A 19,975-nucleotide genomic window follows, 5' to 3' on the forward strand; every position below is an offset into this window, starting at 1 on the left:
CCCGCCGCTGCGCCCGGTCACGTGTGCGGCGCGGGGCGCGTGACGGCCGCTCACGTGGGGAGGCCGCCGCCGGGGGGGCGGGGCCGGGGGCGGGCTCTGGGCGCGGCCCCGGGGCCGGTGCCGGTCCCGGGGCCCTGCCCCCCGTCGCGGGCCGCCCTCAGGGTCCCGCGGGGCCGCCGCGGAGGCGGCTCGGGGCCGGTCCCTGGGCGCTGGGCGGCGGCGGCGGCGGCTGCCTCGGGCCGGGCCCGTGCGGGGCGGGCGAGTCCCGGCTGCGGGCTCCGTGCGGGGCGGGGGCGGGGGGCTCCGGGGGGGGCGCGGCCGGAACGGGACGGGCCCTGCCCAGCACCCGGGGCCGGGCCGCTGGCGGGGTGGGTCGGGGCCCCCCGGGAGTGCCGGAGCCCCGCTGCAGGGACGGGGCTGGAGGCGGGGCGCGGGGCAGGAGCGGGCCGGGAAGGTGCGGCCGGGGCCGGGGCCGGGGCCGGGGCAGCCGCCGGAACCCCTGCGGGGACAGCGGCAGGAGGCGGCTGCGTCCCCTCCGCGTCCCGGGCCGCGTCCCGGCTGCGTGCGGGGGCCCGGCACAGCCGCGGGTGCGGGGAGGGTGGGGGGGGCGCGGGGCGGGGGGGCCGTGTCCCTGCAGGGCTGCGGGCGGTGCGGCCGCTGTCCCGTCCAGCTGGCACCGGCACCGGCAGCCGCTTGGCTCCCGGCGCTGCTGAGCGGCAGCTCTCGGCTTCCTGCGCTTGTTCCTCTGGATGCTTGTTCCCACACTAGGAGCCCTCCTAATTAGTATCACAAAAGTGGTATCATGATACTTGTGGTCTTGGGGTTGTGGAAAGTTCAAGCAATTGTTGCCAGTGCTACAGAGAGCTCTGGAAATGGTGCCGTGGAGTTTGTTACCCTGCTTGTGAGCCCTAAAGCAGCCCAGGAGGGGCTGTCTCGGAGACGGCCGACGAGGAAGGGGGTGCTGTGACCCCATCTGACCAGGCCAGCTTTCCAAGTCCTTGTCCCCGTGCTGGCCACATGAACAGACATGCTGCGTGCCATGGCTCCAGCGGTTCCCAGTTGCTTTCCTGTTTCTGCAGAGCAGAGTCCAAGCCAGAAAGAGGGACAATGGGAAAACCACCTGCCTGGCCCAGGCTGCCATCTCTCCCACACCAGAGCCGCACTGTGACTGTCCAGAGCAGCAGCTACTGGGCAGAGGCCAGAGGTGTTCTGCCGCGGTAGTGTCATGAGCTGTAGCAGTTCTGTTCTCCTTCCTGCCTTCAGACCTGCTGTGCAGGCAGTGCTTTTTCACCTGCACCATCTGTGCAGCAGGGAGGTGAAGATGCCACATGCTCAGGCAGGCAGTGCCTGCTGCTGACTTTGGCCCCACTCCCTTTGGGTGAAGTAAGGCAGCCAGGAGGTCCAGTGGGGCTTGAGCAGCATCTTTTCTGTTCGTAGAGCAGCACTTGGCATCTCTTTGAATCTGGGACCTAAGCCCGTGTTCCTCAGGCCCACCCAAGCTCCCTGTCAGGCCTTCAGGGTGCTTCCCCTGCCACCGTGAGGCCAGTCTCACGTCCTCCAGGAATCCCCAGCTCCGTCCCCGTTTCCTGCGGGACTCCAGCACTCCTGCTTGGGTGTTGCCCATAGCGTGAGTGTGTGTGCAGAGCCCTAGGGCACTTCTGGTCCCTGCAATTGGAAGCATATGTGGGCCACTCAGAGTTTCCATGCATGCGGCGCTGTGTGGTTTGCAGCAGCTGGAGCTGGTTGCCCGCCCGAAGCTGTGCAGTTGCGCCCTGTGGGGCTGGGGGGACGAACGGGGGAGCTGCGGGAGACAGCGTCCAGGAAACACAGGAAGGAACTGGGCATGGTGGGTGCAGCTGACAGTGGACGCAGGGCCCAGCGCAGCAGGGAGGGCTCAGGGGGAACGTCTCAGCTGAGCCCTGTCCCGCAGCCCTGTTAGGATGAACTTTCCACTGTGCCACAGGAAGGCTCCTGAACCACGCAGGGGCAGCTGTCTGCCAGGGCTGGGAGTTGCCTGTCCTCACGTGTAAGAGTCTCCCAGCTGGAGGTGGCTCTGCTTACCATCCCTTACCAGCACCCTGCGAGTGCTCAAGGTGTGCAGGGAGGTGTGGGCAGCAGTGGGGTGGGTGGCTGCAGGCAGAACGTGGTCCCTGTGCCCAGGCCATGCCCAGCGGCTCCCAGCTATGCAGCCCCAGCCACTTCCTCGTCCCACACACAGGCACAAAGCCACAGCATGTGCTAGCCCCCATCCTGTCCCACCCTGCCCCTCATCCAGGGGTGGCCCAGCACCCTGGGCTGGCTCCTGGCTGTCTCAGTCTGCATGGACCTGACCAGCAGCTGCAGCCACAGAGAAGGGACTCGCTGCTGCGCAGCCTTGACGCACGCATGTTGGCTAAGGGCCTGGGGCACTGGGAGGCGCTGCCAGAGTGCGGCAGCCCACCCAGCTGTCCAGCTGCTTACAGCTTTGGGTAGGGCTGTAAGTGGGATGAGATTTGCAGGAGATTATTTCCTGGATCTGTCTGGCCTGCAAAGATTAGGGTGCTCTGACAGAGCTAATTACTCTGACAAGCTGTTAGTCTGACTAGCTGGTCTGCAGCAAGCAGGGGATGGGAGCACTGGAGCAGCCAGCAAAGCTGCTAGGGTGTCCTGGGCACACCCATCCTGGTGCACCGTGGGTGCTCTTCCTGTGGATGGAATCAAGGGTGCCCTCGTCTCCAGACTGTCAGGGATACCTGCGGTTGGAAAATGCTAGAGAGCAGTAACATCAAGGCACTCCCTGCTCACAGGGACCCCCTTGGTCTCAGCCACAGAGCAGTGAGCATGCCCAGCACGGCAGTTATACCAGTCAGGGAGATGGAGGTGCTAGGTTATGTGACAAAGCAGCACCAAGAAGCAGTGGCAGGCAGGGGAACCCCAATAACCCAGTCAGAGAAGGGGATCCCTGTGCCCAGCTCCACCCAAGGCTGTCACAGCAGCAGTCACCCCAGGGCTGAGGGCGGCACCCATCAAAACAGGAGCAGGAGTAGCTGCCCTGAGCAGCTACAGGTTTTGGGGACACTGCCTGGTACACGGAGCATGTTGTGAGAGGCAGAATGCAGAGCATTTTAGGGTTGCACAAGACTTATGGGATGTGTAGCAGAGGTGAGGAAAGAGAGGGAGTGAGGCAGCTTGGAGAAGAACAAAAGTGGAAAAAGAGGGAAAAGGATATAAAAGTTGATGGTTGCACGTAAATGGATTAGTCAGCACATGTGTCTGGCCATGCGCTGTGTCAGGTGACTGCAGAGCCTGTCCCATCTTCTTTAACTCCACGGCAAAGTATTTTTCTTGGGGACCCTATTCTGTGTGCAGGTGTGTCCATGGAGTCCAAGTGTCAGTAGCTGCAGTCAGATCACAGGTCCCAGGGCCTGTGGTGCCAGCAGCTGAGTGGGAGATACAGGGGTGTCAGCCCCTGTCCTCGCTAACGGGTGTCAAAACAGACTGGGCAGTGAGCAGCTGGAGTGGCCTGGGAGCCGAGGTGTGTGTACATAGGGGCAAGCCCACAGCAGGGAGGCTGTCAGAAGGACCAGGGGGTTCCCAGCCTACTGCCAGACAGAGTGCAGAGTCTGGGCTCAGCTGAGCCCCTCGGGGTGTCTGTGTGTGTCTGTGTCAGGGAACTGCAGATGAGCAGATTCAAATGAGAGCTCCTGAGCTGGGGGCAATACCAAAAGCAGGAGTGGAGCTGTGCCTCAGGGGATCGTATGTTGGGGTGCTAGCAACTGGGGGCAGCTGCTGGGCAGACTGGGTGTCTGAGCCTGGCTGCCAGAGGAACTCACCTCATACACGTGCATTCCCAATGACAGACTTTGTCAGCCAGAAAGGGGAGCAGGATGAAGCTGCAGTGCTGTCAGCATGTGAGTGTGTCTGCACGGTCCTGTGTGCCCCTCTGCTTGTGTCCACTTACACACCGGCACTGGGCTGTGTGGCTGTAGGGGAGGCATGCTCAGCCTCACCACTGGTTCGACCTGGATGTATGGTGTGGTGCAGCCTCACCTGCTGGGCTTGGCAGCTGCTAAAGGAAGGAACTTGCAAGATGCAGTGATGCATATGGGTGCTGGTGGCTTGGCCTGGGCAGCAGCCAAGCTGGGGCTGTTTGTGTGGCAATGCAGTGACAGGTGCAGGCACAGCACACACTGCTGCAGCAGCTAGCACCTGGGCCAGGCCTACAGTTTGTGATCAGGCTCTCAATGTCCTCTGCTTCACTAAAGCCTAAAATTGCTGCACCTCCTGTGCTGGCTTGACAAATTGCAGAGGCCAGGAGGCAGGCAGCTGTGGCTGGGCAGCAGGGCTCCTTGTGCTGTCTGCCCCAAGGGCACAGAGTGGCCTCTGTGCAGCCCCCATGCCCCAGGTAGCCCCAGCTCTGCCACCCAAGCTGCTGCCCAGGGCCAAGTGCAGGGTGCAGGTCCCCCTGGCTGCCCCCAACCCCCAGCACGTTGCCAGCAGCTGAGCCATGTGCTGAGCCCCTGAGTGCCACAGGTCTGTCCTCCACCCACTGGCCACGCCAGCAACCACAAGGCCGTAAGTGCCAGCACAGCACAAGCCCAGAGCAGCAGCGACAATGTCTAGCTCTGTACAAACAAGTGTGGTTTATTAAGGCATTTCTTTGAGAAGTTGGCACTTGGGTCCAGGCTGTGCTGGAGCGGCCCAGTGTGCAGGCCGACGAGCAGCGCCCAATACATGCAGCTCAGCGAGACACGATACAAAAGGTACAAACAAAGTAGAAAACAGGAATCGTAGTACAATGTGTAAAAATAAATAACTGGAGGCTTGGCTCCTGGCTGGGCTCAGCAGCACGTGGCTGTATCCCCCCAGACAAAAGAGGGGCCGTGTGTCTGACCCTCTAACATGGCGTGCAGGGGGTGACCCGTCTACACCCCACATCCTGAACGTGCAGAGGGGAGCAGGGCTGCTTGGCCATCCTAGCCCAATGCAAGGCTCACAGCACACGTGGCTCCTTGGGGGTGCCTCTTTAGGCTTTCCACGTGCCACGTGAGGCAAGAACTGTCCTCCTCTCCCAGAGCCATCCTGTCTCCCTCACGGGCCCAAGGCATGGCCCTGGTGCCACCACTGCTGCTGCAGATCCCAGCCCTGTTGTTGTCCAGGGCAGCTCCTGGGGCTGCCAGCACTGAGCACGCACTTGCATGGGCAGCACAGTGCCGGGTGTGGGGCACCCATTGCATGGGCTGGGCTGGGACCCATGGCGTGTGGGGGAGGTTGGAGCTGAGACACTGGCGGACATGTGGCTGCAGTCACAGGAGGTTCTGAGTGGGAAAGGGGCAGTGGGCAAAAATGGTTGTTTGTGGCTGCTGTGATAAAACATTTGGGGCTGGGATGACAGATGGGGATGCAGCTATGGTGCTGACAGGCTTTGGACTGAGGCTACAGAGCGGGTGTAGGAGAAGTGTGATAGGAAGGGAATTCCCAAATACAATAAACAGCCCCAGACCCCCTTCTCAGATGTCTGGGTGTCCTCCCAGGCTGACTGTGTAGCTGGGGCTGCCATGGTGCCCCGAATGTCCTGCTCTCAAGCCTCACCCTGCATCCTGTACCACGTGTGTGTGAGTCACAGTGATCCTGAGCACCCAGGGCCATAGTGGCCGGCACAAGGACTGCATTCCCAAGGTGCGGGGCCATGCAATGCCCTGTGGGCTGTGGGTGAGCACTGGGGCAGGGGCTGGCCCTGGCATGAGCTGATGCCAGCTGCAAGCAGTGCTGGTGTGCGGATGGGGACCAGCCCCAAGGAAATGTGGCTCTCCCCCATGATCACAACACAACATGAAGGATTGGTGCAGAGCAGCCCCTGCACAGAGGGCTGGGGATTCTGGCAACCACCCACATTCTGGAGGTGTTCCTGGTGGCCCAGCCTGTCCTGGTGAGCAGGTTGCACTGCAGGGCCCTGGGGGAGGCCTGCCACCCCGTATCCCATACTGTGGCTGCAAGACAACGTGCTGTTTGCCACCAAGCCAGCCTCAGGCCATGTGGTTTTTCAGGGTACCCCCCACCCCTGCTTCCTTGCAGCTGCATGCTGCCCACCAGGCCTGGGGCAGACAGAGCGAGAGGTGGTCACTGACTTGAGTCCCTGAGCGGCCACATCGGTGCCTTTCCTGGGGGGGTTGTCATCCTGGGGCCAGCTGATGCTCTTGCCAGCCCTGCCACAGCCTGCCCAGTGTCTGTGCCTGATGCTTCAGCCAGCCCACAGCTCAGAGAGGCAGTTGGGCCTGGGAGCAGCCTCTCTGTGCTGTGTAGGGCACCCAGCCTCCCAGCCAGCCCCTGAGGAGCAGTGTCCTCCAGCAATTCTGGGAGGGAGAGCCCTTACAAGAGGCAAATGCAGTGGGGGCAGGTGGAAGGGCTTGAGGGACCTGAAAGGATCCCCTTTCCCCCCCATCAGCCATGGATAGGCAAGCAGACAGTGGTTGATGCCTTCTCCCCCTACAGCTTGGCCTGGGATGTGTTTCCCCATATTATCAGCAAGCAAAGTTCAGCCATCCCCATTCCCACAGGCAGCATGGGCAGACCAGCAGGCAGCTGGGGCTGTGCTGTCCGAGCAGTGCATCCCTGTCCAGGGAGCATTCCTCCCCGGCCCCATAAGCTCCCACAGAGATGGGGCCAGCAGGGATGGGCCAGCCTCCTACTGCACCCAGGGTGCTGCATGGCTTGGGCAAACAGCCAGGCAAGAACAGGGTCTGCAGTCTGCAGTGCCCTGGCCCAGCAGGGCAGGGAGCACCCATCTGCTCCCGGCCCCTCTCAGAGCACAGAGTACCACGAAGCACCAGCGTGCCAGGCGCCGATCTGAGACACCATGAGCAGTACAAGAAACCATGCCCTGGGGTGCTGGTACTAGGATCAGCAGTCCATAGGGCATCAAAACTAGCACTGAATCTGCCAGACCACAGGGAGTCACAGGAGCCGGCAGTCCCAAAAGACATGGGAACCTGCAGCTCATGGGGGCTCCAGGCCAGGCAAGGTGCTGGGAGAGCAGGATCAGCACCCATGCAGAGTGGCCCTGGGCTTGGCCCTGCTCCTGGCCCCATGGCTGCAGGGTGGGGTGGCGGAGTCCACGGGCCCAGGTCTAAATCCTGAGCTCGGCCTCCTCAGGGGGCTCCAGTGAGTGCTCGGCACTGATGGCAGAGGCTGAGGGCCCCTGTGAGATGCCAAAGGGCGAGACCACAGGGGAGCGGGCAGCCAGTGGGGACAGCGAGGGGGAGAAGCTGGGCGACATGGCAGAGGACGAGATGGAGCCCTCGTGGCTGATGGGTGAGCGGCGCAGGGAGGATGGGTGTGGGAAGGTCCTGCCTGCTGGTGGCTTGGGGGGCACAGACTTGGCACCTGGGTGGGCTACTGAGGTGATGAGGGGTGGGGGATCAATGCGGGGCTTGGGCTCTGCCTTGGGCTTGGTTGGAAAGGGCTTGCGCAGGGAGCTCTCATCCTTAAGGCGTGCGATCTCGGTGAAGACGCTGGCCAACGGCTGGAACTGGGGGCACCAGTTCAGCAGGTAATCCCAGTTGTAGCTGCCTCGGAGCTCCTCATCGCTGGCCACGATGGCAGTGAGCGAGCCCTCCACAGAGGGCTTGCCATCCTCTGGGAAGGCATAGTCCTGGGGCTGGGAGGACACACTGAGGCCGCAGCGCACACCGAGGAAGGCGCTGCCTCCCCCATCCTCACGGTACAGCTGCGGGGGTGGTCCTGGCAGCAGCAGCCCGGAGCCCTTCTTGCTCTTGAACCACTGGGTGCTCTCCAGGGCGGCCGGCTCACAGGAGATGTCGGAGAGCTGGTCGGCATCTTGCTGGATGCCAGAGTCAGGGCCACGGGCAGAGATATGCTCCTGCATAGAGGCCGTGATGCTGGCCACACGTGGGTACTCGTTGATCATCCGAATCTCGTCATCTTCAGCAGCCTCAGCAGAACCTCTGCCACTGGAGTGCGAGGGGTCTAGTGAGCCACCTCGTGTGTAGGGCCCTGCTGGTTCACCCCCATACCCTGGCAGGGCCTGATGGTAAATGTGCTCACCCCCAGGAAGCGCCGGTTCCTCGCGGCCCAGCTTCTGCAGGGAGCCGCTCTGCACGCGGGCCAGTGGCCTGTCCCCCTCTGGCTTCTCGTGGCCCCGGCGGTGACGGGAGCGGACCAGTGCCAGCACGATGGCCACAGCAGCCAGCACCACCACAACCCCCAGGGAGGCAGCCACAGCCACCAGCAGCAGATTGAGGTCCGGAGCCAGGCCGAAGGACGTGTGTGTGATGTCAATGGTGACCTGTGCAGAGGCTGAGCGGGAGGCAGGCAGGGGGCTGCGTGCCTGCACCTCCACACTCATCTCACGCGGCTCCCTCTTGGCGCGCCCAGCCCCAGCCTGGGGCTGGCTGTCCATGCGCAGGTAGATGGTGCCCGTGGTTTGGTTGATGGCAAAGTACGGTGATGGCTTTGTGAGGGAGTACAGCACAACTCCATCAGCCCCCTCGTCTTCGTCTGTTGCCAGCACTCGCCCAATGCTCTGCCCTTTGCGGGCACCCTCAGGGACCTCAAAGCTGAAGGAAGGGCTCAGGAAGATGGGATCATATTCATCCTCCCCAGTCACCAGTACCCGCACAGTCACCGTGGCAGAAGCATTGCCAGCATCGGTGGCCCTGACTAGGAGTTGGAAGGCTTTAGCTCGTTCGTAGTCAAAAGTAAGACGTGAGCGCAGCTCCCCAGAGCTGCTGTTGATGGCGAAGGCATCCCGGCCCTCTGCCACACCAGGCTCCCCAGCTGGCTGCTCCAGCACTGCATACCGAAGCTCCCCAAAGACGCCAGTGTCTGCATCGATGGCACGCAGGGTGGTGACCAATGTGCCAGGAGGCAGGTTCTCCCGCATGCTGGCACTCAGCATCTCCACTGGGAAGTATGGTTTGTTGTCATTGACATCCTTCACCTCAATGGCTACAGGTACCAGTGCAAAGTGGCCGCCTGGCTCATCTGTAGCCTGTACCACGAGGGCATGCAGTGACTGGGCCTCACGGTCAAGAGGCTGTGCCAGGCACAGGGCCCCTGTACTCTCATGAAGCTGGAAGAGCCCATGCTGGTCACCTGAGCTGATGGTGTAGTGAACATGGCCGTGGGGCCCTGAGTCAGCATCATGGGCCATCACCCGCAGCAGCTCTGTGCCAGGGAGCACATTCTCACTCACTGCTGTGCGGTACTCAGCTCGGGCAAACACGGGTGGGTTGTCATTGACATCCTGCACAGTGATGAGCACAGGCACTGTAGCACTGCGCTGTGGCAGGCCCCGGTCTGAGGCTGCCACAGTGAGGTTGTAGACTGGGATGGCCTCAAAGTCCAAGGGCTCCACAAGCACCAAGGCACCCTGTGTGCGGAGGTGTCCTCCTGCCCAGGCCACACGGCTCTCCACCTGGAAGGCATTGCCACCATTGCCACTGACAATGGTGTAGTCAAAGCCAGCATTCTCCCGTGAGAGATCGGCATCACCTGCCTCCAGTGTCAGCACAGTGGTTCCCGGGCGCAAGTCCTCAGGGACACTGGCATTGTAGCATGGCACCTGGAAACTGGGGCTGTGGTCATTCACGTCAAGCACCTGCAGCTGCACAGTGGCCCAAGATGAAAGGCTGGGAGAACCATGGTCACGGGCCTCCACCACCAGGTCCAGGGTAGGCTGACTGGCATCAAATTCCACCCGCCGAATGGTGAACAGGGTCCCTGTGAGGGCACAAAGCCAGAGTCAGCATGGGGAGCCAGCAGGGAGGTGGGCATGGTGTTCTGGGATGCTGTGGTGGTGTGCCTTGATGGCTGCCACCACTATGTCTGCCTCTCTGACTACCCCAGCCGTAATGAGGGGCCAGCATGGGGGCCCCTCCCTCTGCATGCACTGTTGGATCAATCTACAGCATGAACCCTATGTAGCAGTTAGCCCCACACACCATTGCTGGGGTCGATGGCGATGTCAGGGCTGGGCACAGCCAGGTGGAAGGTGACATCCCCGTTGCTGCCAGAGTCTGGGTCAGTGGCACTCACAGTGAGAAGGATGCTGCCTGCAGGTGTGTGCTCTGGCAACGTCACCTGGAAAAGAAGAAAGCCCCAGTCAAAATCATGTCCCTCTGTGGGCATCTGTTCCTGCTTGACTGGATCTGGCCAGCAAAGCTGGGAGAAGGTCTGGGCTGGCCAGGGCAGCCATGGCCAAAGTAGCTCACTTCCTCGCTGACCAGGGCCTTCCCACCTCTGTAGCAGGGCCACACACTTGAGGTCACCTGTCCCATATGCATGACACCTAGCATTGTAAGTGTGACTTCTGAGAAACTTCAGCATCCAGTTATTCATCCTTTTCTCTACCATCCTCTGCTATGCTGAAAAACGTATTAGATGATATTATTTTTTATATTTATTTTTTTTCTATAAAAGGTATTTTACTCAACGCAAAACACCTCTCATCCTCTTGTGCCAAACAACATGTACAAACAGGCAGTCTTCCACTGGTCTGCTCTCCCAACCTTCAAGCATTTCTGTGTCTTCCCAACTTCTTGCATCTCTGCTCCAGAGATACATCACATGGTACTGGTCAGCTTTTGTCCATTTACCTCCCTATGGGGCCTCTGGCCAGGTCTCACCAGAAACACGTCAGCCTGTGACCCATCTCCCACCAATCTTGGCCTTCCTGCTGCTCCCACTTATTCTGGCATGAACCATCTGCATGCAGCTGTGCAGGCCTGCAGCTGCTGATCCCAGTGCCGTGTGCCTGGTTTTAGCTTCCTGTTCACACTGCAGTGACAGCAGGAGGTGTGTCAGGATGTGGATAGAGGCTCAGGAGGAGAAGGGCCGGGATGGGCTCAGACCCATCCTTGAGGGGATCTCTGTGCCTCCTAAGCCCAGGTGAGCCAGGCAGTGTGCAGGAGCAGCACAGGGGCTTATGCAGGGGAGCCAGCACGTGCGTGTTCAGGTGCGTGTGTGTACAGTACCTGGTAGAAGCCCTGGCTGAAAGACGGTGCGTTGTCATTCACATCCTCCACGACAACGGTGAGGTTGGCCTCGGTCTCATGGCGGGTGTCAGAGGCACGCAGGGTAAGGGTGTAGTGGCTGCGTTGCTCGTAGTCCAGTGGCCCCGTAAGGGCAATGCGTCCCCCATACCGCAGCACACTGAATGTGCCCAGAGCATCACCATCCAGCACGAGGGTGTAGGAGAGTGTGGGGCCCGAGTCCACATCGTTCCCTGTCAGCTGTGCTATCTGGGTGCCTAGCAGTGTGTCTGAGGAGAGGCAAGGCATGAGCAAGCAGCCCCATCTCCTGAGAAGAGAACCCAGCTCACGTGGGGGAACCAGCCTGAGCACTGGGCATAAGGGAGATGTCCTAGTGGTCAAGGAGCAGGTCTTGGGAACCAGGCAGGAGGACTGGGCAGGCGTACCAAGGGCAGAGAGCCAGCAGGCCACTCATGCAGCCAGAGCCCCCATGAAGTGGGCAGAGACCAAGGAGAAGTTGCGGGTTCAGCTGGTTCCATCAGGACACAGCTGCTGCATCACAGACAGCCATACAACCCCCAGCTCCAGGACATAACAAACAGGGCAGTGGCGAAGGGCTTGGGGAAGCTCAGCCAGCGAGTCAGCACAAGCCATCCCTCATCAAGGGAATGAGCAAGCCTCTCTGGGGCCTCTCCCCCACCCACAGGTGTTTATCATGCTTCAGCTCCTGCCACTGCTGGACACACTGACCTATGGGGCTGAGCTGCACTTACTTTCTGGGACCCGCACCTCCCAAGGAAATGGGATGGTGGGGCTATTGTCATTGATGTCCATCACCACAACGGTCAGTGTTGCTGAGCCCACAAGAGGAGGTGTCCCTCTGTCCATTGCTGTTACCACCAAACTGTGGAAAAGCACAAGGGCACGGCACAAGGTTCACAAATGTGGCCATATGTGTGAGGGCCAGTACGTGCATGCACAGCATCTGGAACATGGTGCAAGGCGGCACTGCACATGTGTGCAGGGTTGGAGTGTGTACACATGGTAGTAGAACTACGCACAGCATCTGGAGTATATGGGGCAATGGATATGTGCAGAGCATCTGGAGTACACGTGGGTCAGTGGATGTGGGCCCATACGGAATATGGGGCAGCAGATGGATGTACATTTGGGGTTTGTGTTTGGAGGGCAGTGGATTTGTGCCCAGCACTTGGAACATATGAGCAGGCAGGGATGTGGGCACAAGAGTCTGGAGCATGCACAGCCCTGTCATGTGCACATGCATGGTTGGGGGCTTTTGCAAGGGGGTTACAGTGGATGCATCCATAGCATTTTTCATGTATTATATTTTTGCATAGCATAGCATGTGCAAGGGGCAGGAATCTGGAATGTTGGTGAGAAAAGATGTGGGCAGAGTGTGTTGAGGCATGCAAGGAGACAGGTGACAGCATTTGGAGCATATTTGGGAGCTGGGGAATACATGGAGCCTCTGTTTGCATGTAGCAGTGACGTGTATGTGAATGGAACGAATCCCCTAGGCCTCCACGTGCCTTGGAAGAGTGAAGAGAGATTTGAAACATACATATGACAGCAGGAACATAGCCTTGGTGAGTTGGACAAAGTTGTTCCTTGTTCCTTGTATCTGAACCATGCATGTGTAAAAAGGTAGGGGGAGGTTTAAATTCATGGTTTGTAGAGTTTGTCATCACCTTACATGGTTGTGGTTAGGCTGACTGTGGGATGTCAAGAATGTGCACATGCGGTGAGGGACCTAGAGGACTTGGGCTGAATGCAGAGGGACTTGCAAGAGGGCTGAGATAGCTTCTGGAGGGCATGTGGCAGAGCAGGAGGGTGCAATGTGTGGGAATGGGAAGGGACTGAACAGATACGGTCTGGATTAAGCAGGCAGGAAAGAGAATGGATGCAGCTACTGAAGAGTCCACTGCCCCCTTCACAACCTTTTCAGATTTGTGAAATCCAGGCTGAACAGAGCGCAGGCTCATCTCATGACTATCTGCCATGCCCTCAGTGCCATTTGCTACACATGCTACTACTAAGTCTGAGTTCCTGCTGTTGTTTGGCAATGGCTTTGGGTGGCACCAAGTAACAGACTATCCTCTGCAGCCTTGGGGATGCTGCTCCTATGCCCCTCTCATACCTACAGTACAAGTTGGTCTGGCCCTACTTACCGGGTCTGTGACCAGATCTCCCTGTCCAGGATGGCAGCAGTAGTGATAGTGCCGGTCTGAGGATCGATGTGGTACAAGCCTGTCATTGGCAGGGACTGGTTAATAGCGTAAGTCACCTGCCCATTCACTCCTTGATCCAGATCATCTGCCAGGACCTGCAAAGCCACAGGAGAGATTCAGCAGTGCAGTTGTGGAGCCCTACAAACTACAGACCTCCAAGGCCAGACCTACAGATTTATAGGTGCCAGCCACGGGCCTATGGCACAGCCCCCCACCTCCTCACCCTGGCAGGGGCAGCCAGGGGCTCAGATGTCCCTGTTTGTGCCCCCAGTGCTACCTGGATGACTGGGGAGTCATAGCCCTGTGATTCCCAGATGAATGCCACATAGTTCTGCAGCTGGAAGCGTGGCAAATTGTCATTCACATCTTGCAGGTTAAGGTTTATGGCCATAAAGCTGAAGGAAGCTGCTGTCTCTGCCTGGACCACAAGGCGCAGCCGGGGGCTGGCCTCGAAATCCAGGCTGCTGGAGTCCTGAACTGAGATGGCACCTGGGGAAACAGCAGGGTCAGGGGGAGAGGGGGTGAGTGAGGAACCAGCACACCCAGTCCCCATCTTCTCTTTTGTTCCCTTACACTCAATCCATCCCTCTGCCCATCCACCCACTCTCAAATAGAGAGAAGTAGTATACTGAGCTCTTCTGAGCCCTCTCCAAATCTCAAGCCTTCTCATCAGCCCTGGTGAGCTACCCTGGTGATAAATCCTGAACACTGCCCTCTGCTAACTTCTGAACTGGGCCTGCAAATTTTTTGGGGAAAGATCCAGTTAGCAGGGACCAAAATTGTGCTAAGAGCTGCATTTGCAACCTCTGGACAATGATGGGATAGTGTCTATGTCCAAATCCTAATACCATTAAATTTACTGGTAGAGGTGTAGACTATGTTCCTGTGCCTTTGGAGGGCTCTGAGACTTGTCATAGCTGAGCAGGCACTGGCAGAGCACAAGTGACCTTCCCTTGCTGCTTCCCCAAGTGGTCCTGCTGCTGTACCTGAATTGGGCTGGATAAGGAAAGCATTCTTTTCGTTGCCACTGATGATGCTGTATGTGATGCGCCCAGAAGAGCCCCCTGTGTGCACAGCTTGGATGCTAGCGACAGCAGTACCTGTAAGGGAGGGAACAATGTTGAAGGGGCAGCAGAGTCTCAGGGCAGGTGCCAGAGGTCAGGGGCACATGCTGTACTAGAGGAACATGGCCCCGCCTGAGGATACTGTTGCCAAAGGAGGTGAGAGCCAGGACTTCTAGGGCCTGTCTGCAGCCCTTCTATGGTCTCACTGAACCCTGCAGACCTTCCAGGAGCATCTGTGCACCTGTGACCCACAGGATTACCACCCTCAATACCCTGGGCACCAGTTAGGCCCTGCTGTCCCCTGGATATACACAAAGCACAATGACTTCCAAAAACCCTGCAGTGCTCCCCAGTCTAAATATCCCTCTTCCTCCCCATCTTCTCCCATTTCATGCCAGTCTGTGCCGGGCACTCTGCTCAGCTGATACCTGGGGCAGCATTTTCTGGCAGGGCCACTTCACTGGTGCTCCGGGGAAAGCGCAGCCCTCGGTAGGGCTCTTCCTGCAAATGGATCACCACCACGCCAGTAGAGGAAAGCGCTGGTTGCCCCAAATCTGTGGCCAGGATGAAGAGAGTCCGCTGGCGCTGGCTGAGTGAGCCCAGGGGCTGCAGCAGCTGAATATCCCCTGTGTAGGAGTTGATTGCGAATGCAGAGTTGGGGGTGGCAAGGCGATACAGGATGGAGGCGTTGGCACCTGCATCCCTGTCCTCTGCCCTCATGGTGGCCACAACCTGCTTGAGTGATGTGTGGCGAGACAAGTTGACAGTCAGCGGGCTGTGCAGGAAGGCAGGAGCATGGTCATTGACATCCCGCACTGTGACAGTGACCCGCACAGCTGCACTCTTGGGTTCCCATGGTGCTGAGTCCACAGCCTTGGCAAGGAAGCTGTAACTGGCGTGGCGCTCCCGGTCCAGTGCCTGGGCACTTCTGATGCGCCCGCTCTGTGGTTCTACTTGGAACATGCCCAGTGACTCATTGCCCAGATAGTAGGTAACCTGCCCATTGGTGCCCTCATCAGGGTCCTCAGCTTCCAGCTGCAGAACCAGGGCACCAACAGGCAAATCCTCTGGCACCTCCACCACATAACTGGCCTGAGCAAAAACAGGTGCATTGTCATTTAGGTCCAACACCCGCACGTTGACTGACATGGTGGCACTGCGTGGAGGGGTGCCATGGTCTTGCACCACCACTGTGAGGGTGTAGAAAGCAACTTGCTCCCTGTCAAGAGCACGTGCAGTGGAGAGGACACCTGAGACAGGGTCTAGGATGAAATCTTGCCCAGGGTCTCCATCTGGAAAAGAAGACAGGGAACAGCAAGACGGCGTTACTGTAACCTGAGGTTGGCACAAGGAGGGACCTAACCTATGCTGCGTGGAGGGACAGCATGAAGTCCATCCCAGTGTGGCCTGCCAGAGAGGGTAGAGTGAACTGTTCTTTGTAAGTCCCTAGTGGGACTTAAGTGGGACTGAACCTCCTTGGTCCAGCCGTGTGTGTGTATGTGTAAGAACTGGATCCACCAGCTCACAGAGCAGTGCTGTTGCCACAGATAATGCCTGGTGTAACAACAAAGACATCTCACTTAACAAGCTGTAAATTCAACAGGCCAGAGCAGGTAAGAGAGGTGTGGAACTAATTTGAGCCTGAGGAACCAGAGAGAGCCTGGGGAATGAGGCAATGTGGCCTGTGCACATTTACCGGGGGCAGTGAAACTAGAGGGTTGAGAGGAAGGAGTAGCAACATATGGTCTGGAGCAGGAGAGAGCTGATGTGGAACGGGAATTGCCACAGGTGATGCTTCCAAGAGCTCCTAGCAAGCCTGGGTGAACAGCTGCTACCAACCACCAAGAACGAAACTACAGAGCTCTCTCTGTCCCTATGCTCCTCACCTGCCACACGGTACTCCAAGCGCCCATTCTCGCCTCCATCAGGATCGGTGGCCCGCAGGGTGTAGAGTGCTACGCAGCTTTGGTTCTCAGGGACCTCCACAGACCAGGATTCACTCTCTAGGTGTGGTGTGTGGTCATTCTCATCCCCTACTGTTATCCGCACAGTTGCCTTGGAGAGGTTGGGGGGCAGGCCACCATCCCGTGCATAGACTGCAGGAACACAGCAAGAGTGCTGCAGAGTACCCTGCTAACTGGGAGCTACTACCAAGGCTGTCACATGCAAGTCACAGACAATTACAGGGGAGCCAGGCACGGGATCACGGGAATTCCTACATGCTCAAACCACCCAACAACCCTGCATGCTCTGCAATCCCTCATCACTTCCCATGGCCTGCCCGCCTCACAACACCACCCTTCCCCAGCAGTGAGGAGCACTCATCTGTCTTATCTGTGCTCCCTATAACCCACCCTGCCATGTCTGCTCCTCCCTCTCATGCACTAGCACAGCCATACCCATCAGCACATGCTGCTCCTGCTCCTCACGGTCCAGGGCATGTGTAGTGACAATAAGCCCCGTCTGTGGGTGGATGGAGAACGGTCCCCCAGAGAGACCCCCATAGGTCACCTGCCCATTGGCACCTGCAGGGAGGAGTACATTTGAGGGCAGCCCAACAGAAATGCCAAGAACCTCTCACTTGGCTCCCAGCCCCGCACCTCCTTCCTCCCAGCCTTCCCATCCAGGGGGCAGACAGACTGTGGAGGAGGATGCTCTCACTGCCTGCCAAGTAAAGGTGTGGGCAGAGATGTGTGGTGGAGAGAGGTCCCAGCCCAGCCCAGCTTGTGGAAGGGAAAATGGGATAAGGAACCTCCAAGGAACAAAGCCCATTGACTTGGGAAGTAAAGGGAATCAATCTCTGTTCTCATTCTCAGATTTTCCCAGGGTCCATCCCATCCCTCTTTACCAGGCCAGGTGATGGTTCCTCCCTCCATGGACACCCAGGCTCTCCAAACCAGATGGGAGGGAGCAGAGTGCACCTCGTCCTGCAAGTTGCATCCCAAGAAGGGCTCCTGACCAAACTGGGCAGCTCACTCTTGCCCTGCATCCTCACCCAGGTCCCGGTCTGTGGCCAGCACCTGCAGTACAGGGCTGCCAGCTGGCAGGTTCTCCATGATGTGTGCTTCATACTCAGGCTTCTCAAAACTGGGAGCCTCATCGTTGACATCCAGAACCAGCACAGAGAGTAGCTGTGTGGCTGAGCGGCGTGGGAAGCCATGGTCTGTGGCCACCACAGTCAGGTTGTGCTGCACCACCTCCTCCCGGTTCAGTGCCCGCACAACAGAGAGCGCACCTGCAGACAGGGGAAGAGGGATGATCTGGGACTGCATGCCATCAGGGCCAACCACTCCCTGGACAGAGGTGTCACAAGGCTGCAGGCACTGGGGTGAGCCAGGGTCTTGAGAGACAGCAGGGTCACGCCAGCCAGGTGCTATGCTTGGGGCTGTCCACACCCTGTAAGTCCTTCTTACCTCCAGGTGATCTGTAATCCCCAGCCCACACTCTCCTTCTGTGCACCATGCTACATCCCCACATGTGCCTGCACCCTCCTCAGCCCCCACATTCCCAGTGTTTCTGCTGCCCACCCTGCATCCTCCCAGGCCCTCACCAGTGCTGGGGTTAAGGTGGAAGCGGCCATCACTGTTGCCTGCTCGTAACGAGTAGCTCACTCGCCCATTCTCTCCCAAATCGTTGTCCTGGGCCACCACGTGCAGAGCCACGAACCCAGTTGGCTGATCCTCCATGACGCTGACAGCAGCAGGTGACAGAAACACGGGTGCATTGTCATTCTCGTCAGTCACAAACACACGGGCCGTCACAGCTGCCGAGCGGCGCTGACTGACATTGCGTGCCTGGTCTGTGGCCTCCACCACCAAGAGGAAGGAGGCAGCAGCCTCCCGGTCAAGGCCCTGGCGAAGGGTCAGCAGTCCCGATCGGCTGTCAAGTTGGAACGGGGCCCCAGGGGGCTCCTGGCGCAGCAGGGCATAGCGCACCTGGCTGTTGGGGCCCACGCCATCCCCATCCAGCGCCTGGAAGGTGAAGATGGACGAACCAGCCTGCACGTTCTCGGGCACCACAATGGTGATGGGGTCTTCAGGGAAGGTGGGTGCCTGGTCATTGCAGTCCTGCACATGGATCTGTACCAGCACCAGTCGGCTGGAAGGATAGCCATGCTGTGTGTCCTCAGCACTCACCTGAAGCATGTGCCGTGCCCCGGCTTCATAATCCAGCTCCTGGGCAGCGTAGATCTCCCCTGTCACACTGTCAACAACAAAGGTGCCATCCCCACCACCTCCTACCACTGTGTAGGTCAGCTGTCCTCGTGCAGGGGCATCTGGGGGTGCCACTGAGCCGATCACAGACCCTGGCTTGACCCCCTCGAGAGGGTGCAGTGTCAGCACGGTGGCATCAGGCCGGGGCAGCACACGGGAGGATGGCAGCACCTGAGAGGAGAGGCAGCAGTCAGGGGTGCATACCAGGATCTTGCATGTTGGGGAGGCAGGGTGGGGAGGGGGGCTCTTGGGGAGCCAGTGGACATGGGGCCTGAGGAGTGCAGGTGTATGAAGGCAAGGTCACAGGTCTTGTGGCCTAACAGATGAGTAACAACCTGAAAAACATGCTGAGAAGGAGCACAGGTTTGACAGGATGAAAGACAAGCTTCACCGGAGGAACTAGAGTAGGTAAGGACAGACAGAGCTGCTGAATGAGCAGAGAAGGCTCAGGTATATCAATGTATACAAATATCTGAAGAGAGGGTGTATGGAAGATGGAGCCAGGCTCTTTTCTGTGGCACCCAGTGATGAGAGAGGAGGCACTGGGCACAAGGCTGTGAATGTTGTCTACCCTCCAGTTGGAGGCTGGTCACAAGTTGCATCCATCTTGGCTCAGTATTAGGGCCAGTTCTTTTTAATAACTTTGTCAATGATCTGGACAAGGGGAGTAAGTGTACCTTCAGTAAGTTTGCAGGTGACACAGAGTTGGGCAGGAGTGTTGATCTGCTCATGGGCAGGAAAGCTTTACAGCAGGATCTGGATAGTCTGGATTGATGAGGCGAAGACAACTGTATGAAGTTCAACAAGGTTAAGTGCTGGGTCCTACCACCCTATGGGTCACAAAAAACCCATGCAATGCTACAGGCTTGAGGAAGGCTGGAGAAAAGCTGCCTGTCAGAAAGGAACCTGGGGGTATTGGTTGATAGCAGACTCAACATGAGTCAGCAGTGTGCTCAGGTGGCCAAGAAGGCCAATGACATCCTGGCTTGTATCAGAAATAATGTGGCCAGCAGGACTAGGGAAGTGATTGTCCCTCTGTATTCAGCTCTGGTGAGGCCACATTGAGTTCAGCTTGGGGCCCGTCACTACAAGAAAGACATTAGGGTGCTGGAGCATGTCCAAAGAAAGGCAATGAAGGTAGCGAAGGATCTAGAGAACAAATCTTATGAGGAATGGCTGAGGGAACTGGGGTTATTTAGCCTAGAGAAAAGGAGGCTCAGAGGAAACCTTACCGCTCTCTACAACTACCTCAAAGGAGGTTGTAGTGTGGGGGGTCAATCTCTTCCCCCAAGTAACAAGCAACAGGAAATAGGAAATGACCTCAAGTTGCACCAGTGTAGGTTTAGATTAGATAATAATACTAGATTAATACTAATACTAGAGTAATTAAATTTTTTAAATTATTTAAATTAATTAAATTACTAGATTAATACTAATACTAGATTTTTTAAAGAAAAAAATCGTCACTGAAAAGGTGG

At 58.2% G+C, this 19,975-nt stretch overlaps 1 protein-coding gene across 1 annotated transcript in view; it reads right to left on the reverse strand.

Annotated features, from left to right (window-relative positions):
• Positions 1-6,985: 6,985 nt before the first annotated feature.
• The window catches only part of DCHS1 (dachsous cadherin-related 1), a 46,046-nt gene continuing 33,056 nt past the window's right edge, over positions 6,986-19,975 (reverse strand). Inside the window, exons 10-21 of the mRNA XM_032207377.1 lie at positions 17,834-18,668; positions 17,279-17,518; positions 16,683-16,808; positions 16,170-16,379; positions 14,712-15,575; positions 14,206-14,319; positions 13,497-13,708; positions 13,160-13,314; positions 11,744-11,874; positions 10,974-11,260; positions 9,942-10,080; positions 6,986-9,720 (exon numbers count right to left, since the gene is read on the reverse strand). Coding sequence (XP_032063268.1) covers positions 7,106-9,720; positions 9,942-10,080; positions 10,974-11,260; positions 11,744-11,874; positions 13,160-13,314; positions 13,497-13,708; positions 14,206-14,319; positions 14,712-15,575; positions 16,170-16,379; positions 16,683-16,808; positions 17,279-17,518; positions 17,834-18,668 — 5,928 coding nt within the window. The 3' untranslated portion in view covers positions 6,986-7,105. The remainder of the gene's footprint in view (positions 9,721-9,941; positions 10,081-10,973; positions 11,261-11,743; positions 11,875-13,159; positions 13,315-13,496; positions 13,709-14,205; positions 14,320-14,711; positions 15,576-16,169; positions 16,380-16,682; positions 16,809-17,278; positions 17,519-17,833; positions 18,669-19,975) is intronic.

This window comes from Aythya fuligula, chromosome 1 (assembly GCF_009819795.1).
Source record: "Aythya fuligula isolate bAytFul2 chromosome 1, bAytFul2.pri, whole genome shotgun sequence".
In the NCBI taxonomy this organism is placed as follows: Eukaryota; Metazoa; Chordata; class Aves; order Anseriformes; family Anatidae; genus Aythya; species Aythya fuligula.